Source organism: Drosophila willistoni, assembly GCF_018902025.1.
Source record: "Drosophila willistoni isolate 14030-0811.24 chromosome 2R unlocalized genomic scaffold, UCI_dwil_1.1 Seg167, whole genome shotgun sequence".
Classification (NCBI taxonomy): domain Eukaryota; kingdom Metazoa; phylum Arthropoda; class Insecta; order Diptera; family Drosophilidae; genus Drosophila; species Drosophila willistoni.
Window position 1 is genome coordinate 18,531,715 of NW_025814050.1, and position 22,485 is coordinate 18,554,199.

Below are 22,485 nucleotides of genomic sequence, written 5' to 3' on the forward strand. Positions count from 1 at the left end.
TAGAAATTCTTAATGAATTTGGCCCTGCCAACATGATCCTAGGAGAATCCTGCGCTATCAACTAATAGGCAGTATGTAGATCTATGATCTATTGGGAGACCTCGCCGCTTTAAGCATTATTTGCATCAAATTTATAAATCTTGGAAGTCTTGTAACCTAAAAATTGTATATAAGCAATGTTTGCCTTTTTCTATCCAAAATGTTTGAAAACTTTTTTATATGTTCAAAAAAATCTAGTTCTTGGTCTGCTCAATTTATGCTTTTGAGAAACCTTCGCTCATTTTATTTCATTGTCTCTCATTCTCGAAAGGTTTTTAGGATGAGTGGTACACGAAATCCGTGTCGAGTGTTATGAAGTGAAATTTAGGAAAGTGTCCTTATTGTACTTTGCGATAACATTCGTATACGAGTGTATCATATTTATAATTATAATGTTTTTGAAAAATAAAATACTTCGCCAAGATAGATTTTTAAAATGATAAATTAACTATTTAGATTTGTTTTCTGCAGTTTTAAATATAGTTATATAAAAATTTAATTTAATTGGAATAATAATTTGAATAAAAAAGTACCCCACATTGATTTTATAATTTTGGAGTTATGTAATTTTCGTAAACCTCTTTAAACATTTATTGTGAAAAGTGTTTCTTAGTTCAAAAATATCTTCAAAACGTGTAGGCTTTAGAAAAATGTCTTACAATTTTAGAAATTATGTTACACAGTTTAATCTAACGTTTTTGTTAAGTGTCTAAGTGATAAACTCTCTGATTTACAGGTTATAAATTTATTGAAATTACATTATTCAACTCGTTTCTTATTATATGTGTACATGTATTTTGGCATCCCTTTACAGAAAGTGTTCACTGCAACGCACACTCACACGAACACACACACTCTCACAGAATGCAAACAAAGAGCCAGCACGCATTGCAATGCATTGCATACTTTCAAGCAGTTTTCTTCTTCCCTTTTTTTAATTATGGTTTCGTTGACAGAACAACAGCAACAAGAAAAGCGTCAGATAATGTCATTGTGTTGTTGTTGTTGTTGTTGTTGTTGTTGTTGCTGCTGCCGAGTTACCTCTGCCCGCCCATTTGGCTGTGATTACCGGCCGTGACAACTTAATTTAAAAAAATAAAAAGGCGAAACACGCAGAGAGAGACAGAGAGGTACAGAGGGGGTCAGAGAGAGAGCGAGCAACTGTGACAGCTTTAATTTGGTTAACCCGAACCCGTCGGCCATATAAATGTTGCCACTATATAGGTGTATAATATAGTTTATGCTGCTGCTGCAGCTGTTTTTTGTTATTGTGGCTTTTGTTTGGTGAGGCGAACATCAGATGGGGTGGTTAGGTGCACGGCAGGCGTTAATAATGCCACATATTGTTGCATGGTGCAAAAGTGCATCGATGCATATCTGACGAGACGAGAAAGCTGAATCAAGTACAAAATAAAAAATTGCCAAAGGCCAAATTCACCATGCTCTTGTTTTTCCATACCCTTGCTATTTTTTGTTTGTCTTTTTCAAATCTACACAACTTTTCAGAATTTTTTCCATTCATATATATACTGGATTGGCAGCCAATCAAAATAGTTTACTCTCTATGTACTTAGAGTTTTAATTCCTACCTACATCTGATTTAAATGCTTTTATAAAAAACTACAAAGCAGATTTTAATCCAACACTTAAAACGTTTAATTCCAATCTAATATGCCCTCTTAAAGGGTATTGATAACGCAAACAAAAAAATTGTACATCCTTTACGTTACTTTGCCCCGCCCAAAGGGGCGTTACGTTGGCCGTGTTTATGCGATTTAACAGATTGAAAAACAAGTCGATAAACCAAATAAAAAAAAGGGAAAATGTAAAATCAACATACATAGAATGTTAAAATAAAGCGCATAAAAAACAAAGTAGAAAAGATTTACGAGTTTTTCCCCTAGAAAGCCGAGCTGCAGATGCTCAGCCGTCTGCCCCACCCCAAAGGCGTTTTAGAATGCAGAAAAAGATGTTAACCTTTCAAAGGAAGTCAAAGTATGTAATATCTTTTGCTTTGCATAAGATTCTATATATTAATTTAAAAAAATCATAAACCAAACCAATCGACTACAATAATCGTAATTGTAAATACTTGTGACGTTTGTGAAGAAAAAAAAAACAAATTCCGATTCTTTATCTTACATTAAAACAATCAGCAAATACAGCAAACCACTTGATAAACATTACCACAAAAATGCATAATTGATAGAAATTAAAACAACAAAATATTTCTCACATTTTTCGCAAACGTCTGAAGGCGCATAAAAATATACATAAAATTCTATTGCAAAGTCATCTTCTTGAAAAGGGTCAGGATACCCACATATTTGCCACAAATTTCCTGGAAATTTGCAAAAAGCGAACAAGAAGCTCATAGAAAATTAATAATAAATTATGTTATTGATGTGTTTTATGGCCATACACGAGTTCATTCATATGTAAATATCTTGCAAATAAAATGAAAATGATTGTTAAGGCATTTTTCACATGGATTTATTTTGCTTTTCTAGATTAGATTTAGTCGACTGGCTAATGCGGTATGATTAAGTTAATATTGAGGAAATTAAGTTATATGAAGCGATACATATTAGAAAACTCAATTAAAGTTAAGTTTAGATAATTGAAAAAATTCAAGGATCTAAACCAAAATGTGAGCTAAGTGAGTTAACATTTAGTTCAATAAACTTTAAACACAATGGAAAATTAAGTCCTATTTTTTTGGAATATCATATTTATTTAAAATGTTTCTCCTCGATTTCAGTTTAAATTTTAACGATTTCCTTTTCCATTGCCCATTAATAAAATGTTAAATTTACTTCATGCTTTTGCATATTTTATTTAGTTCTCCCTTCTTTTCTTCTTCCGTTTCAGAGGAAGTTGTGAAAATGTAACCTTTTCTTTTTTTGTAAGCGTTGCCACAACATTTATCTTATATTATAATACTGCACTAGAAAAAGAATTTTCCAGTTAACAGAAAAAGAGTGAAAGAACGAAAGAACAGAAAAAATATTTTACATACACGAGAAACCCGCAGGGCGAGTAGAAAAAAGCTTTTGATGTTTTAATGCCCTCTATACGAGACAGATTGTAGGGCATATTAGCTACTATATAAATTTAGTTAAAAGGGCTTCATCCTTTTAGAACTTATACCAAGCTTAAATGGAAATTTCCTTTAGCTAACTTATATAAAATCTGAGTCTGGTCTTCATAATAAGTTAGAAAATCTGAAGGATAAGTGAAGTAAGGTCAAATATTAATACAGAGCATCTCTTAGTCGATTATGTATAAGAAACCTCACATTTTTATTTCCATATTCCTACTACCCTTCTTTTTGCAAACCGGAAGAAAAAAGTTCTACCGTTTGGTGTTTGTTTTTCGGTTCGATTCAAATCAATTGATTACATTTTAATCCCATTTTCATACGGAATTTCATGTTTGATGTATTTTATTGCCTAGAAAACTTGAAGTTTCTATATGCTCACAAACAAACACTCACACACACACACGTAACAGCATTCAAGTTGTCTTTAAAGTAACGAGTGGGTAAAAGTTTAGTGTGTGAGTGTGTGTGTGTGTGTGCGTGTATGATGTGGGTGCTTGGCTTGTGGATGAACTGGCCCACTTTGTAGCAATATGTCTGACAACATGGCGTATGCGTAACGTGCTGAACATAACTCAAATCGCACTGCATATTCATCTTCATATGCAAAGTAGATTTATGTCGCATCTCTTGCCTCTGTTACTTTTCTTTTTTGCTCTTTGCCTTTGCCTTTGCTCTTTTAGCTTTTTGCCTATTCCCCCAACGCGTCGACGTGCTTTGCTTGTTTGTTGATTACTTGCTTCCTGCTCCCCGACAATCCAATACACCCACCCCACCCGTTTCTTTCACTGTGTCTCGCACTTTCAAGGCACATTTTATGCCTCGTCTACAGCACAAACAAGTCAAAACAGCAAAAATCTTACAGCAAAATTCAGGACTCCAAACTAATGCATACCCTACACCAAGACAAAAGGGTTTAAATTAGTGACAAGAGCCCGCATTATGTTGTCCTTTATATACTCCTTGATTGAGGGGTATCAAGTGTACAAAAAAAAGTCCTAACTTTAAGTCAACGCTTTGTTTGCACATAAATTATGTTCAAAATGCCCACACTTTTTGGTCGCGTGACATTTTTACTTAATATTCTTGTTTTTTGTGTTTTAATATTCCATTTTTCTTCTGCTTTGCTTTAGTATTTAATTACTTAACTTTGCTTGTTGTTCTTTAAAGAAAGCCACGTGTCAAATGTTGCGGTTAGAAAACACGTCAAGTACAACCAAAAATTTGTGGAGCTCTCTGGACCAATCAATCGAACTTAAAGTGCTAAATTTACGGAAGCTGTCATTATTATACGGAGAGATATAAGTTGCATTTAAAATGTTTATAAAAAAAAACAAAACAAACAGACATAAATCACATTTGATAATAAAGACTTTGTTATAATACACTCAAAAAAAATCAGAAAAACAGGAGCTTCACAATATGTGTTTAGATGTATAAGTTAATTTTTGAATATAAATTAATTGAAGTGCCAAAGTTCAAGTATTTACGTTAGTCATAAATTACTGTAATTACTTCAAAAAATCTTCTATACCTAAGTATAATTCAAAAAAAATTAATGAAAAACAAACGTGACATGACATAAATACATACTTAAACTTAGTATTTACATATCAAATTTAGTTTGTTTTGATTAAGTTTATTTGGATTATTGAAGTAATTGGATTAATTTAGAGACGTTTTATTCGAAAAAGTCCAACTTTTGGAATTATCAAAAATTGAACTCAAATTTCAAATTCGAATTCCCCTATAATCGAAACATTGACTTGTTTCATCCGTAGTTATACTACCAGTGAGATACCATGAAAATTTTGTAATTTATTTTGCAGTTTTAGCTCTAAAATTTATCTAAAATTTCATACTGATAGCTTTCTGGAAAGCAACCAATTTTTATGTATAAGCTGTATTTATATATTATATAGAAAGTCCATTTAGTTAGCTTATTACTCATTTTTAAGAACCACAATTTTTTTTGAATTTCTGTAAAACGCGAATGTCAAGGATATAGCCCCATTAAAAATACATTGTATATCTCATTTTGATTGCACATATTCAGCTTTTAGCAGTCCTCGGTAAAAGAGTTGTCTATGTAAGTTGCCCAGTCATTTAGGCAACTGAACAACGTGGATCCAGGTTGGAATCCCAGGCTAGTGTATAAATGTAGTTTTTCGTCTAAGCCGAAGACCTTAGTTACCAGTGCTTGTAAAACATAGTTAGGTTGTTAGTTTGCAACTATATCCTATACTTATAACAAATAAATAAATTAAGCTTTTAAAAAAAGTAAAGAAATTAAATTTAATTTTCTTAGGATATGCAGAATATTGCAGTTTATGATATTATATGGCCATAACGATTTCAAGTCGTTGCCAACCTGTAAAGTTTTCCTACAAAAGCCATTTCATAAGTATTTGACAAATTTTAAATGAACATTTTACATTTATTTGGTATTCTCGTTCTTTTAAATTAAATACATGTTTTAAGTTTAGTTAATTAAAAGAAACCTTAGGAAACTCGGGTTTGCCGGTATCTTAAAATACAAATGTAATACAAAACTCACTCGTTCTCACAATCATCGTTAAGGCATTAAATATTTTGGCAGAATACAAAAGAAATTACTAGAGTTTAAAAGGTTATAAAAATCTGCTTAAGTGGGGGGTTAGTATATAATTTAAAACACAGTTAATTTGCCTAAAGAATAGACAAGTTTATGTAGTAAATTTAATGCCCACAGTTATTTAAGGTTGGCAGATTATTTGCGACTCTTTTACTGTACATAGCAATTGTTATCCTATTGGCATGTCCTTACACATGACTAGGATTAAAATGCCTTTGCTAATTCAGCATCTTCTTTAACCTCCAATCCAAGGCAATTGATCCAAAATTGATCAATGGTATTATACAAATGTATTAGATGATTGCCAATACCATGATTTTCATCGGTGTATGTCTGTTGAAGGAAAATACATCAAGTCAATGAAATCATTTTGATGTTCTCAACTACTCACCTGTTCTTCGAATTGTATATCCGCTTTCTGTAGCAATTTTGAGAAAACTAATGAATTTTGATAGTGAACATTATCATCGCCAGAGCCGTGGATGAGCAGATAATCATGGGTGCGGAAATTCTCCAGATTATTGAAGACACTACTCTCATTGTACTTTTTCCAATTGTCACTCTCAGTGGGCAAACCCATATACCGTTCCGTATAAATGGTATCTAAAAGGCAAATATATTTGTAATTAATTTCCATGATTGTTGCATTAAACTATAACTTACCATAGTACAGCCAAGATGTGACTGGTGCCACTGATACACCACATTGGAATATCTTGTCATTATCCTTTTGTATGGTTCTGGCTGTCATGTAACCACCATAGCTCCAGCCCCAGATGGCACAGCGATTAGGATCCACATAGGGTAAGTTATCTTGGAACCATTTTGTGACCAATAGTTGATCTTCTACTTCGTGATCACCCAAATCATTGTTTACAGAGAAAAGTATATCCTTACCCTTATTACCAGTACCTCGACCATCTATATACGCGTATATAGTATCTCTTGAAGTGGTCAAGAATGCCTCATAACCCAAAGTGAAGGCATTTGTTATCCTAACTGAATCTGGTCCCTGATATACTACCACAATGAGGGGATATTTCTTGGTCTTATTGAAGTTGGGTGGAAAAGCCAATTTGGCATAACCAATGCTGCCATCACCAAGAGTAACATTCATAAATTCATATGAAGCAAGTTGTTTATTTGCGATTCTCTGGCGATACTCTGTGTTCGGTTCCCAATCAGAGACTAGAGTGTGTGAAGAGGCTTCAAATATGCGAGTATAAGACGGAGTTGGACCCGAGCAGGTCAATGTGTAGTAGGAGAAAGATTTACTAAATCTGGCACTTGCATAAAGACAGGGTACACCGTCCACATCCAATTGCTTGCAACTGAGGCAGTCATCATTACTGTAGACATGATAAACGGAAGGATCTCCCACTTGAGTGGCCTGATAGTAACTAAAATTTTAAAAAATCAATTTAGTCATATTACATTTTAGTTCACTTACTTACAGTTTATCATTGGTCTCATCGTATCCATAAACCGTAAGTACTGTAAAGTTACCCCTCGATTGCCAGCTATTAACTCCGGTATTCAAATTCAAATTCCACACTTGATACCAATTGCCAATGTAATTGGCAAAGATACAATTGGTGCCAGTGCTCAGGCAAGTCGGTGTACTCAGAGATATCCAACCGTTGGGTTCACTCAATCTAGTGACTTCTGTACACTCACCCGTGTGCCAACAACTTTGGATTGAAGACAAATTCTGGCGACGATTTAGCCAAGTGACAAGCAAATGTGTGTTATTCGACCAAACTACATTCTGTAGAATATGATCTTCGCCGACTATTTCAGAGGGAGCATCGATCTTTTGCATTGCAGGATCATCATTCGTCAAGTCATAGACTCGTAAATATACAGAGGGATTCTTGGTGCCTGCTTTTGGATACTTCAGATCCTCTTCGTGGGGGTATTGATAGAAAGTTTCATCACCGTCGCCGTAAAGGAAATATCGGAAAGTTTCAACTTCTGTATCATTGAAAAATCCTACAGCCAATTTGCTACCATCTCCTGACCACCAAATGGCACTGCCGCTGCTTAGCACTTCCTCCTCATAGACCCAATCGGGGACACCATTATAAACTATGCCATCGACGCCATCGACTGTTATCTTAATCTCGTTATTTTCACTAAAATGTATATACACATTGTTCAGGTAGACATAGGCCAGACGATTTCTCGATGGTGACCAGTCGCAATATTGTAACTTTTCACCTCCATGAATTTGAATGGAAGTATCAGTTGCGATATCATAAACATCATATTGAGCAATATACGAATGACGGAATTTCTCCGTCAAATTGTGACGTACTAAGATTTTCGTATTATCCGGTGAAAGTGTAAAAGTTGCACCCGAATAATTATTCTGAAAGTTAATATACAATAATTAACAAAGTGAAATAAAAAGTTTGAGTAAAATTTACCAAAAATGCTGAGCTAAAGTATAGCGCATTCGTCTTGGTGGCTGCATTATATTTGTATATAGATCTATCACTGGCAATATAATAAAACTCTTCATCTGTGGAGAAATAAAAAACAAATATTAATAAGTGAACATTTTGAATACTTTTTTATAAAATGCATATTAGAAGAGTTTCTTAAAAATCTAATTTCAACCGAGTTTACTTATGTTACTATGAAAGGTCATAATTCCGCGTGATGATATGATGGCGGAGATATGTCGTTATCCAAAGATCATATCGACTAAGTCTGTATAATTTTCCACCTGGCACGTAGACTTACGTTTTAACCTTTTACTGCCCTAAATAGAAAGGCTTAAGAAAAAACGTGCCCTTGCCACTTGATGGTTTTTAAACGAAGTGTTACCAAAGCTTGTAGTTATCTTCCATTTTTAATCTTATTGAAAAACCCCTATGATAACTTTAACTGCAAGCTCTTTAAATCACATGCTTTAAGTCTTTCTATAACCTTAGATCTTACAATTAGATTGCTCAGTAACCCTTTCAAAAAGTTAGATTAGCTTGCAAAAAGATCAAAAATATGTGACTTAATATATATGTTTGTTTTTATTAATAAATTATTAAATATAAGGCCAAAATTTGTATTATAAATTGGAAAATAAAAAAATAAACAATGACAAATATATTTTTTGCCGACCAGTGTGTCATTGAGTGAAATGTTAAAAAAAAACATTAATAACAACAGGTTTTGTTTCTATACTGAGAAACAAGATAATTATGAGTTTAATAACTTAATTTCTCTTTTTAATATTATCATTAAAATGCAATTTTAATATTTGTTTAATATTTGTTTTTCGAAATAATATTATATAAGCGGTTATGTTGATAAGAAAATCATACCGTTTCTTTATAGAATAGATGTTCTTCTTTATAGATGTTTTATTCGAAGTTTTGATTATGTCATTAGTTAATGACTGTATATCTTCTAAGTGGCAAAAGAAATTGATCAACTATGAATACAATATGAAAAAGGGCTTAAAAAAACTTTAAATTCTTATTTTTTTAACTCAAGAATTCGAAACCACTTGAGATATTAAAGCAGGTGTATGCATTTAGCTTGTTCAATTTTCTCCCTTTATCTTCTAAATCTTTATGTAAACATTTCAACTTCGATAACAATCTTGCCACTACAAATATAAATTATAAAGAACTACTTAAAAATTAACTACATATTTCCAACACATTGTTTACGACTGAGGTAATTCTTGACCAAAGGTAATGCCTTAAGCCGATGTACAAATTCCTATATAAATAGTGATTTATGACGGAGTTATTAATATACCCTGATTGGGTGTCTTTATATATCCCAGTCTTTGTATTCTTTGTATTCCTTTGCATATATTATAATGCTTAACTTTACGCTTGTGAGCATAAACTCTTTATGCTTAAAATTTGATAATTACTTTTAGATTCTATTCTATATGAATTTAATACTTCGGTCATTCCACGAATTCGAATCTTAGAATTCAATTTACGAGACGAATCGGCTTAAGTAGCGCAACGTAAAAAAATAAAATCTATAACATCAGCCATGCCAGATTTCAATTAGAGCCAAATAATTGGCATTTGGTCAAGTGCCAAAGTGGAACAAAACACACAAACACAGTAAGTGAAATTGAAAAGTTACAACAACAAAAACAGCCCACAAAAAAAAACAAAGCGTTTTTACCTGATTTCACTAAAAAGTTTGAAATATATAGACAGAACTACCACCAATGACATTATCTAAGCCATGTTCGTCTAATAAACCACAAAATGTGATGATAAGCAGCGACAATCAAATTGCTTGGGTACTAATGTTTATAATTTATGAATGATAAGATTAAACCCAAGATATAGTTCGTAACTTTAGTGATTAAAACCCAAAAGAAGAAAATAAAACACACATTCTTTTCGATTAGTTAACTATAATATGCAATTTTCAGATTGTCACTTGCAAGAGCAAATTCGAATTGTTCAATGTTTAAAAAGTCGAAGATTTTACATTTAAATATACAACTTTGTTTATTTTTTTTTGGCAGTAACTTGTAAATTTTAAATTTAATTCTGTAACAAAATGATGTATTAGACAACAATTTGTATAAAACTATACGAACCTCTGGAATATGTAGTTGTAAAATAAACTTAATAAACTTACTATTAAGGTTTCTTAAGTTTTATATGAATTGTTGTCTAATACATCATCTTGTTAATTAAATTACATTAAGCTAACACGATGTATGACCAGCTAAGCAAAATATGTTTCTTGTAATTCATTGATGTCAAAGCCAATGACTTATAAAATGTAGCATTAAGCAATTAATTGATCATTCAGTTAAAGACATTTGTAACTACTTCAAGCCATAGTCAAGGGCAAATGACCTGTAATCCACTTTTACTATCTATGCTAAATAGTTGCCTGTATGTATGTAGATTTTTTTAATTGAATGACCTATTAGTTGAAGCATTGTCAAGTTATTGATAAGAAAATAAATACACTGGGGGCTTCCCATGCTGCATGGCCTTTTATGACAGTGTGAAAAACCACACACTAGGCATTGAAATTCTCCCAGGATGATAACAAATAAAAAAGAAAAAGCTACTACCTAGAAATGAGTTCATCGAACGGGCTTCAAGTTCAAAACCATAATATACACATTAGCATTGTGTTTGCCAAGTCACGGATTGAAGCATTAAAGACCAGAAATAGCCAGCTTTTTTTTGTTTAAGCAAATAAACTTGGATATTGAATATGTAAAAAAAGTGTGTAAATATTTATACAAGTTTAATATTTTGTCAACTTGATTGGCCACAAATATTAAAGGAGAATCATTAGAAACCTTCTCTTTGGATAAAAACTTACCTGTTATCCAAGTGCCATTGAAGGTACGTAGCCCTGAGGTACCCGACAAGGCTGAGCTCAAATCCCATGGTGTCTTCTCCTCTGCCACCCGCTGAATGACCGCCGACTCATTATAACTGAGACCAAGAACAATAACCGCAACGACAAGCCACGAATTCAAATGCAATTTTTCAAGCATAATTTGACGTCATTTACAAGCCAGAAAACAAATTAAAAAGTTATATATATTTTTGTTTTATTACTTCACACGCAGATCACAAAAAACGACGGACAAATCAACAAGTCGACGCAGTGCAGCGACAAAACGACAACTGGCAGGGCCCACGGGCTAACGGCAACTGAATCAGAAATCAATTTATAATCAACAATTAACGTGGCGACAGCAAAACAAGATAGAGAAAGAGGAGAGCAAAAAAACAAGGCAAATAGGTAGAGAGAGAGAGAGATTGAGAATGGTGGAGAATGATATGTGATAAGCATCAAAGCCGCTCTCTGAAATTGTTCATTGTTCTCCCACTAGTTCCGAGAAGATGGTATTAAAATCCAGATTTAGTAATATTCAAGTGAATGCTGTAGTAAACTATATTTTTTTCACAGACAGACCAAAGCCTACCCTAACAATTGTTGGTAATCACAAGGTGTCATTTACTTCGACTACCTGTCAATAAGCTAAACAGTAAAAGGGCTCTATGCCAAAATCTTGAGCCAATTCGTTGCCAAATTGCAGAAACGAAGACAGCCCCATTTGGCCAAATCGATCGAATTACATTAAAAACTCTCCTGAATTCTTATGACTTTACCCCTTGCCACTTTTTTGCATTTCCAAACCTGAAACTAGCCAGAACATATGTTTGAATTGAATAAACCTGATTGTAAGATGGGTTAAAGTAGTTGAAACATTGACGGCTTAAATGCATCGTCCTAAAAAATTAGAAATGAATCGCGAAATTACTAAAAAGTTTTGTTTTCTTCCAGGACCAAGTAGTTAGAAAGTCTTCTTTGAATAGAGTGATGAAAAATAGTGGAATATCAGATATTTAAGGCTTAAAAATAAGCGACAAGAATATGTATGTTATGGTATTATGTATGCAATAAGAAAAAGTATTCATTGTTTTGAAATAAACATAAAATTAATATAAATTTTCAAATGTTTTGTAATTTAAAAACGGTCTATGAACAATGATTGCGAGTATTTAAATTCCAATCTAACTTATATTTAAGCCTTTGTCCATTAAAATACTAAATAGATTTAAATATCTATTACGTATGAACTTATTAAACTTCATTTAAATCGTAAAGAAACCCTTAGTAATCTTTTGTTGTTTGCAATTCTTTCTTTATAGAATAATAAAATGTATAGATATTTAGGAAATGAAGTGTTCAATTTGCAACAAAAAAAGATAATAAACAAATAAGCAACTTGCCAAACATTTTTTAAGTTATGAATGAATAGAATTCTTAGTGCCAAAATAGACAACTAATTTCTTTAAATACTGTCCCACATTTTTTGCTACATTAATTAATTTGATTTTATACAACAATTAAAATCCTATTAGGCATGTTTTTGCATGAATAAAAGGTGCTAATTATAGGTATGTATATTCATTCATATATACAGTCAAACATCCATTTTAAAGACACAGTTTCCTCGAATTAAAAAAGAACTGCTTCTAAAATAATTAAAATGAATTTTTATATGGTTTATTATGTTCCTACACATATAAAATAAATGAGGACTCAAACTAGACTTAACTGAAACTGGTCTTGCATAATTACGATTTAAATTTTCACGCGCCTAATAATTAATTTTAGTGTTGCCATGGCGTCTGTTTTATTAAAAACTTCTGGCAACTCTGCGCATAACGTTCCTTTTTTCAAATATGTTAATTTTCTAAAGACATTATTTTAAGTTAAAATAAAATAAAATAAAATAAAAGTTAATTATCAATGAAAAATAAATGTTATTATAACTTTGCTGTATTTGCAAAAGATTCCATAGAATCTTCAAAAATATAGCTAAAATGTAGAAGATGGAACTATATATTTTACAATCAGAGCAGAAGTAAAGACATTTGTTCATTTTTGATTTTGAAATGTTATAAACAAATAAAATAATTTTGGTCAGTTTAATTTTTAAGAAGTATTCAAACCAAATTCTCATTATAATGCATTAAATATATAAATTTCAGTCAATAAGGAGTGAATTAGTCATTTTATATTTTTAGTTCAAGTTCAAGTTCAATTTAAAATCTAAATTAAGAAATTGATTAAACAAATAAGCGATGGCAAAAATGTATGAACCATTCTTTACATTTATTTTTATTTAAGTTATTATCTTGCGGACTTAAGTGTACAAACAGGATCGTATTTATGTATGTATGTAAAATATAATAGTGATATATTTTGCAATAATTTAAACAAAATACACATACCTACATATAAGACTACATAGTGAATTGTCTGTATGTTTCGGTTTTTCGGCTCTTAAACTTATCAAAAAAACTATAAAGTAAACACATTGTTTTTTGTTTTAGTTAAAACTTAAAATATAAACTGAAATTATTTAATTGTATGTGCCTACTCGGGCGGCGACGATTGTTGTTGTATTCCTGGCAACTGTTGCTGCTTCTCGAGCTGCGATAGCCTTAATAGTATTTGAGTTTGCTGTTCCACACATTTGGGGAAAAATGTTTGCATCAAGTTGAATTTACGCTCTTCGATTTCCAAGCGTTGACGTGAAATTTTCGTTTGCTCTTGCAATATGTTGTTCTTTCGACGCACTTCCTCCATGTAGAGGGCTTCGAGAGAATCAGTTGAGGGAGGATTAACCGAGCCAAAGGGCCGACCTCGTTTCCGGGGTGTTGGTATGGGCATACAGCCGCCGGATGGTGAGGGATTTGGAGTTGCAACCGCAACGGACGGTAATTGACCACCGCCGCCGCCATTGGTGGCAACTGAAATGGTATTATTCGTACTATTTATATAGGCGACAGCTGTGATGGGCTGCTGACCCAAGGGAGGAGTGGAGCTCGATACTATCACATTGTTTGAATTGTGATTATTATAGGGGAAGGACGACTCATATGAAGTTTGGGATTGAAATTGTTGTTGTTGTTGTTGTTGCTGCTGCTGCTGTTGTTGTTGTTGCTGTTGCTGTGGCGTCTGCAACTCAAGCAATTGACTGGGCTCGGCTGGTGAATACTGCTGTAGTTGATCTTGAAATGGCATGGAACGTTCATAATCATCATCATATTCCTGTTTCACCTCATCATATTGATCTGTAAATAATTCGGTGCTAAAACCTAAACTATTGTTATTATTGTTGTTATTGTTAAGATGATTAAAATTATTTGTAGTTTCCGCTGTCGATGCTGTAGCTGGTGTTCCCTCAGCTGTTGCCAGATTCAACAGCTGCTGTCCCTGTGTCTGAGACTGTGGCTGCACCGTCGGCTCAGGTGTTTGTCGCTCATCCTCTCGTGGCGGTGTCACATCCCGATTGTTGAGCAATGCCGATGCCGGCAATGGTTCTGCATTCTTCGGTCTATGCAAATTTTTCAATATCTTGTTGATTATATCATATTTCTTCCAACGTGTGGCATAGCTTGAGGGATCTGCTTGTATTTGTTTCTTAACCGATCTAAATTCGAGGTGATAATTATCAGTAATTTGTGATCGTTTCCCGTAGACTTTGTTGACTTCTTACCTGAACTTGGCCCTCGTCTGATTCACCTTCATTTGTATTTCTTCGGGCTTTACATCCACTGCATATCTTTCTTTCAGTTCCTCGGCCCATTGTCCAAAGAATATTGTATTTTTGCCAGTTCTGGTCAATCGCCAATTGTCACGTCCCCAGATCTCATAGAGACGCTCCTCCTCGCTGGGCATCCAATAGCGACGAGACTTCTCCTTGGCCTTGCCATCCATCATCGAGGTGGGCTCTATTGCTGCCCCAGTAGTAGCTACTCCGCCGCCGCACATCCCAGCTTCGGGCTCATAGGAAACGCCGCTGTTTATGTTACTCGAGGAGCCGCCAGAGGCAGAACCGCCGCTTCCACTTAAATTTAGTGTTTCGTATTCCATAGGTTTCCCAAAAGAACGTTTCAATTTTGACAATTTACTTCAAGTCACCATTAACAGTTACACAATCAAAAAATTCATTTGACAACAATGTTTTATTTTGCCAAGGAAGCCAAAAATTTTTGCATTTCTTTAGGTTTTTTTTTTATCAACAACAAGAAGTACACAGAATAGTGTGCAAAAATGCTCGAGGAAATATACCGAATCAGGGTAAAAATACTAAATACATGGATGATCAGGGTTGCCATCAGGCAAAAGTTGTGTATTTAAAAAGAGATTAAAACCGATTGAATAAATTTGTAAATCAAATCAGTATTAATATAATAAAAAATCCAATAAACATTTATACTCTTTTCAAATGTTATTTTTAAGAACACCAAAATAAATAATTTTGTACTTGTACAGCTAAGATTTCTTTAATAAACATAGAATAGGAATTTGAAACTATAACATAGTGATGTAATATATTATTTCAATAAATTTATATGTTTCTATATAATAATAAAATTACAATATATAATGGGATTATTTCAAGAAAATGGATTTATATTTTTCTATATAATAATAAAATTAATTCAAAACATTTTTAAGATTATCATAAATTTAGAAAAGCAAAATTATTCAAAATTTTAATGTGTTTTTAATATTGTAGTTTTCTTGTTTTTGGGTTATATACATTAAAATAATAAATAATTGAATATTTTCTTATTAACTTTAAATAGTTGGTATTTTTATTCCAGGGCATTTAACGCAGTCAATACCTGGGTTGCGGTATTTTTTTTTTTTTTTTGGCATTTTTCGGCTTAGCCAATACGGTGCGCAGTCACGTAGCTAAAAACAAATTTTTGTTTGGTTAAAAAAAAACTTAGGATTTGTAAACTAATATTTGTGTAAAAATCTACATGATATAATAACACAAAATGTCGGCCAAACATTTGCGATTACGCTACTATACCTCATATGAGGAGGCGATACTGGTGACTTTGTGGCGCGAAAAAGTTACTGAGATAACTTCATATAAGGAGAATTTACCCATCTTTCGGGAGATTTCTTTTGGACTGCAACAATATGGAATTAAATTGAATAAGCAGGAAGTGCGACGACGCCTTAATAGTTATAAAAATAAATACATGTAAGTTGAAATGAATTAAACTAGTAAAAACAAATTTCTAATCGAAAACTCTTAGAATCGAAAGCGGACGCATATTGGCGGATAAGGAGTACATCTCGGATTGGCGTTTATATCCATTGGTGGAATGTGTCCTTAATCCAAGTGAACCTAGGCCCGATGTCCACCATCAGAGAAGAGTTTTGGCACAGGCAGAGACTAAAATAAGACAGGAAATTCCAGATTTTCGTCCATATGTGTTGACTCCCATGAATCATTTACGATTCAATCACGATCCCGATGGTTGTGCCTTTATAGAGAGGGGAGATTACGAAGATCCAAGTGCGAATCCTGAACCCATCTACTCACATGACACACAATTTAAGACTGATGAGCACATGGACGATGAACATGATGAATGGCCATCGAGACGGCCTCCTTTGGCACCGGCCAATCGAAGTTTGGAGACATTTGCCATAGACTCAGAAGCATCGCCATTTACTGTTCCCAATCTTGCATCCACTGCAAGACAAAGACGACGGCGCAGCATTATGCCACGCACAGGACTCATTACCCTTGCTCACATTGAACGTTTGCGCAAGGAAAACGACGTGCTTGAGGAACAAAATGATTGCTTTATAGCCGATCTTGAAATGAGAGAACTTCAGTTAAAGGTTTTAGAGCAGAATTTCAAAATTTGGATACAAGGACAAGAGACTGTTCTAAAGAATCTTCAAAAGACACCCGTTCCTTAGTTTGTTATCCCAAAAAACGCCATTCAATATTCTACTTGTTATACATTTGTACAAATAATACAAATGTTTATATTTTTTTCTAACAAAAAATGATTAATGAATTTAATAGCTTTATTTTCCAAACTGTTGTAGATTTGATTTTGGAATCAATTTTGTTTTTTTTCTAATTATTCGAGTTCCTTTCTTAGCATAAGCCATAGAAACCTAATCTAAGTGACAACAATGTACAAATTGAATTACATTTAAGACGTGTATATTTTTTTTAGTTTCTTTACATCCAAATAAAGCCAACATGAAATTCGGCTAACGGCAAGGATATTGACAATATAAAGTGCAAATTGACTTGCCCCACTTATTTAGTATAAAAACGAAAATTGTTTTTTTACATTTCCTTTTGAAATTCTTATTATAATCTTATAGTAAGACTGATAAGAGATTTAAGTAAATTGCATGTGATTAAGAATAAGCAGTAGATAGATAAGCTTCTTCTCAATTATGAATCTTTCCAATGTTAAATCTTTAATCAGCAAAAGAACAGTAGGTCGTCCGTAAAAAACTGCAAGGGATTCCAAACAGAAAAATGTTTTTAATTGATATTTTCTCGATTATGAAAGATAATGTTGAATTTAATCTAATTTCAAAAGGTTGTACAAAGGAAAAAATCGTTTTTTTTTTCCATGACCTAACTTTATTACTATGAAGTAACTCAAGATGAAAAGATTTGCGTAAAATTTGATATTTTCAGATCCGTTTGTTTAATTTATCACTAAGATTTCTGAGACTAATAGCTAAATTAGATTTTAAACAGCTCACTCTTAAAAAAACTAAATTTTTGCTGCATATATTCGGAACTTTTAGAAGAATCTTTAATTTTTAGCATAATATTAGAGATTTTCATAGCGTTCGGCATCTTAAATAAGGGTTTAATTTTGATATCATACTTTAGTGGACATTATATCGTCTATATTTAAGATAATCAACTTCGAGATGCAAACAGTAACATAATTGATGTCGTAGCTGATAGATTCAATCCTTTTGGAACAGATTTTCTCAACCACAATTCAGCAAATATCATTTAAATAAATAATTAAAAAAGAATCTATAACTCCGAAAGAGCAAATTGTCTAAGAGATGCCCAAATTCACCGATTTATGATAATGCCAATTATAACTAACAAATTTATGAAATAGTGAATAGGCATTTTAGATTTGTTTTTATACCAAAAGAGCATTTGGGAGTTTGTAATCATCTTGAGTTTATTTTGAGCCCTCTTATTGATAAAAAAAAATTTTAATTTCCTACTTGATTATTTGGTTTGATTTGAAACAGAGTTGCACATAAATCAAAATAAGGTTCTAAAAGGAGTCGCGCCTTATTAATCTATAAAAGTAGTTGTTTACGATTAAAAATATAACTCCAAAATGTGTAAAAACTGATAAAAGAAGAGTCGGGGCTAAGGTATCAATAGCATCAAACGAGTTCATTCTAAACTATTTTATCAGAAAAATGAAATGAAAAAGATTACAATGTTTTGTAGTTTTCGTGTTTTGACTAAATATTGTGTTTACAAATAATAATGAAACATAAATTCATTGATTCATCCGTATAGCAATACGGCAATTAGCAATTTACCTACTACTTAAAATGATGGTTAATGACTTCTGTGTTCGGGGAGAAAGACAATGATATATGGATTTAAATCACTCAAATACTGTGGACTTTTTGATAAAGAGTTTCAATATTTCAATAAATGTTCAGACTGAAAAATGCGAACAGTTGAAATAACTAAACTTTTCAAGTCGAAAAGTCTCGATATTTCGATAAATACTTAATTATCTCCATATATAAGTCAGTTGGAGAAGTTCTAAGCTTTATAATCTTTTCATTCAATCTTTAGGAACTCTTTATTTCAATTTTTCCAATAATAAACCAAAAACCAATCTGGTCAACTATGTCTTTTTGTTAAAGGCATGAAAATTAAAATATTTCCCTTAGCTCGAACCTTTTTCATTGCCATCTGGAGGTCCTTTAAGGGACTCGTGGTTCGTGTTTCCATTCATGTTGATGGGCTCCATCGGTTTGTGATGAAAACTCCAGCTGAGACTTGTTTGGAAAATGTAAACCGAAAGTCTCAGTTGGCATTAATTGAAAATTGTTAAATGGGTGATTGCTTGGGTGGGTTACATTTTTTGCATGTAATTGCTTTGGCATTACATTGAATTGCTCCTGGCATAAAAGCCAACAGCACTTGAGGAAATAAAATGGTTTCCTCTTTTGTTTTAAACACTTCACATTTGTGTTAATGACCCTGAGGGGGGTGGTAAGGAAAATGCTGTGTTTTGTTGGTGGGAGTATTAATTGCGAAACAATATGCCAAAATCGATTGATAAGAAATTCAGGACAATGTGAATAAAACTTTCCATTTCTTTTGCAAATGAAAAGTCCAACCATTCAGCCATTCCTCGTCATCGGCCTCATAATTATTCCTTTCTTCCGTTTTTCTTCTCGAGAAATTTGCATGCCGTCAACTGATTGAGATGTTTAGCAACAATGATTGATTGCTTCTTCGATGGCTGGTGGACGGGGGGGTTAAAGGGAAGGAGAAACTAATGATACATTCAACATGAACGTCACCATGGAAATGGCCTTCAGTTGCTGCCGGCATCATCAACCGCATCCACCTGTCCGTATGGGTCGTCGTCAGCAAGAATTATGTCCAATTAGACATTGAGGAATTTGTGGCCATTTTGATTGATGTTGTAATTGTTCTTGCCTCTTGTGATTGCTCTTGGATAGTTGTAGTAAGGTGCAAAAGTCAACAAAAACGTTTTACTAAATTGCTGCAAAAATTATCAAATTCCGGTTTGTAGAAGGGAAACAAAAAATGTTACAGTTTGGAAAAAGAAATAATCTATTAGGATTAATATGTTTTTTTTTATACCCTTGTTTGTAACGCACAAAAGGAGACGTTTTCGACCCCACAAAGAATATATATTCTTGATCAGCATGAGAGGCTGAGTCGATATAGCCATGTCGGTCCGTCCGTCCGTCGATGCGTATGCGGTTTACTCAGCTATCTTAAGAGCTATTGGGATTAAAAAAGAACTGGGATTTAAGCTACTTATAATCCGGTTAAGATAAAGTATGAAAATCATCAGGATCGGACCACCATATCATATTGTTATATAGGAAAAATAGGTGATCAATTTGGAACATACCTATTGTTGGTGTTTAGATTATATAAAATAAGCTAACATTAAGATGGAAATGTCAATTAAGTATGTAACCCGATTATAGATATCGATGGCTCATCAGTCATAAGTAGATCTGATATGGTCAGCAGTAAACAATAAAGACCTAGGTAATTAAGATGCTATGGTTAGCTATTATCAATAAAAACGTACTTTGCTGACCTAACACTATGTCGAACTATGCACTGGTGAGCTCGCTATTTTGTACTATAAAAGAAAGGCATGATTCTTAGTAAGATCAGATACCAATTGTAGCTACATCGGGTGTGCATCGCTGTGTCTTTGGCCCCCATCTCTACCTTTGTAATCTCATTCCGAGGTCCACCCAATTTATGTGTTGGTTGCGACAACCTTTAGTCACTGGTTTATGTGCTAGTGCCTATATATGTATATATATATATATATAAATAAATAAACATTTAATAACTTCAAGAAACACTAACGTCTTTCATTGAACACCTATGAAATTTACTAATGTGATAGTTTTGGAAATAAAACATCGGATCCCAAAATTTTAATCAGATCGGATAAATAGAAAACAAGTTACAGTCTATATAAAACGGCTCTGCTCAGCACTGCCAGCACACGCATACTCACACAGACGCAACCCCACCTAAAGTATATTTAAATACATTTCACACATATGCGATGGAAGATAATAATGTTAATATTGAGACTTGACTAATTAAATCTTGTTCTTTTTAATCATATGTTCAATGCAAGTGCGAATAAGCTGATTTCTTTCTTGTTGAATCTCATTCGATCGCTCGAGAGCCACTCGTATTCCATGCAATTCTTCAATTTTACACTGTGAGGTCCTTTTGTCCTTAAAGTTACTTTTCCTAGGGGATTCTTGGGAACTCGAATATGATTCAATGGCATTAAGTACAGAGCCTGGATTTGAATGATTGGAGTCGTCTTCATTATAGAACATGCCCTCCTCTTTGATGATATCAAAAATACTGCATACTGGAGGATGAGGATTATCTTCATTCTGTAGTATATCTGTATCATTATGGATGAATATCTTTTCCATTTCATCATAATACTGCCATCTGATCGTGGTCATTACTTGATCCAATTTCTTCTTTCGTATGGCAAAGAATGTCTTCTTCAGATTTCGAAATTTCCGATCTATACTGATAACTGTGTGACCCTTAATGCCATTACGTTTCATCTCATCGAGTATGGACAGCCAGGTGACTTTCTTTCGGATGCTTGGATTGCGGAAATTATCCTTGTTCTTCAAATACAAGGACACCAGTAATTTGATAGCCTTTGGAGACCAAACTTTATCATCGCCATTCTGTTCCTCAGGATCAGCTGGAAAGTCATTAACGATAAACTGCTGCAATTGTTTATAAAGTTTTTATACAAATTTCTCTTACAATCCATTAGTTATTTTAAGCCGAAGAATCGCACAAAATTACAAAAGTGTAGATTATAGACATCAAATAAAAAACCAGTATAAGTGTAAGCAATCCCAGTATGACGTAAAGAAAACCAGTATAAGGTTAAATGAACAGCTGTTTGCTAAGAAGCGCGCAGGTTTTAAAATCACCACTAGACACATCATGTTTGTTAAACAGGAAAACTATAACTAACTTCTATAACTTATGTAATTAGTAAACATTTACTCTTTAGCCATATCTTTCACTCATTTAATAAAACTTTTAAAAATTGTTAATTGGTCAAATGTAATCTACTTATTACGGAATAAACCAGTTTAGCTATGTAATATATTAATATTATATTATATTATATTAATATATATATTATATCAAAAAAGTCACCTACAAAAAAAACATGCAAATTATTACTTTTTTGTACTACAATTTCTTCTTTTTCCCTCATTCCCTAAGCAACAACGGCACACATACATATAGAGATTATGTAGCGTTGCGTCTGAGTGTGTGTGTGTGGTCTGCTGCTCTGTTCATTTCGACCAATGGCGTAGTAGGAAGCAGGCAGCGCTTAAGCAGAACCGATTTAAATTAACTGTAACTTGTGTTGTATTTATCCGATCGGATTATAACTTTGGGATGTGATGTGTTTTATCCAATACTATCACTTTAGTAAATTTTATAGCGATAGTCCGACTGCTTCTACTTTTCGTATTTAACTATATGATATAGATATCCGACGGACATAGATAAATCGACTCAGCTTCTCATGCTGATCAGGAATATATATATATATATATATGTATTCTG

General features: G+C 33.1%; 4 protein-coding genes across 4 annotated transcripts; 1 reads left to right on the plus strand and 3 right to left on the minus strand.

The window, feature by feature from the left end:
* Positions 1-5,555: 5,555 nt before the first annotated feature.
* LOC6642235 (venom dipeptidyl peptidase 4) lies at positions 5,556-11,439 on the minus strand. The gene is made up of 6 exons (XM_002065341.4): positions 11,082-11,439; positions 8,183-8,277; positions 7,208-8,124; positions 6,417-7,153; positions 6,145-6,356; positions 5,556-6,086 (listed from the first exon to the last, which is right to left on the minus strand). The coding sequence occupies exons 1-6, from the start codon at positions 11,257-11,259 to the stop codon at positions 5,958-5,960; spliced, it is 2,268 nt and encodes a 755-aa protein (XP_002065377.2). The 5' UTR covers positions 11,260-11,439; the 3' UTR covers positions 5,556-5,957.
* Positions 11,440-13,357: 1,918 nt separating this feature from the next.
* On the minus strand, positions 13,358-15,307 carry LOC6642356 (putative uncharacterized protein DDB_G0271606). The gene is made up of 2 exons (XM_002065343.4): positions 14,785-15,307; positions 13,358-14,718 (listed from the first exon to the last, which is right to left on the minus strand). Exons 1-2 carry the CDS (start codon positions 15,159-15,161, stop codon positions 13,659-13,661), a joined length of 1,437 nt encoding a protein of 478 aa, XP_002065379.1. The 5' UTR covers positions 15,162-15,307; the 3' UTR covers positions 13,358-13,658.
* Positions 15,308-15,970: 663 nt separating this feature from the next.
* On the plus strand, positions 15,971-17,359 carry LOC6642357. The gene is made up of 2 exons (XM_002065344.3): positions 15,971-16,290; positions 16,346-17,359. The coding sequence occupies exons 1-2, from the start codon at positions 16,079-16,081 to the stop codon at positions 17,019-17,021; spliced, it is 888 nt and encodes a 295-aa protein (XP_002065380.1). The 5' UTR covers positions 15,971-16,078; the 3' UTR covers positions 17,022-17,359.
* A 3,555-nt stretch (positions 17,360-20,914) lies between these two features.
* LOC111518614 lies at positions 20,915-21,743 on the minus strand. The gene is made up of 2 exons (XM_023175952.2): positions 21,661-21,743; positions 20,915-21,595 (listed from the first exon to the last, which is right to left on the minus strand). The coding sequence occupies exons 1-2, from the start codon at positions 21,665-21,667 to the stop codon at positions 20,958-20,960; spliced, it is 645 nt and encodes a 214-aa protein (XP_023031720.1). The 5' UTR covers positions 21,668-21,743; the 3' UTR covers positions 20,915-20,957.
* Positions 21,744-22,485: the final 742 nt, after the last annotated feature.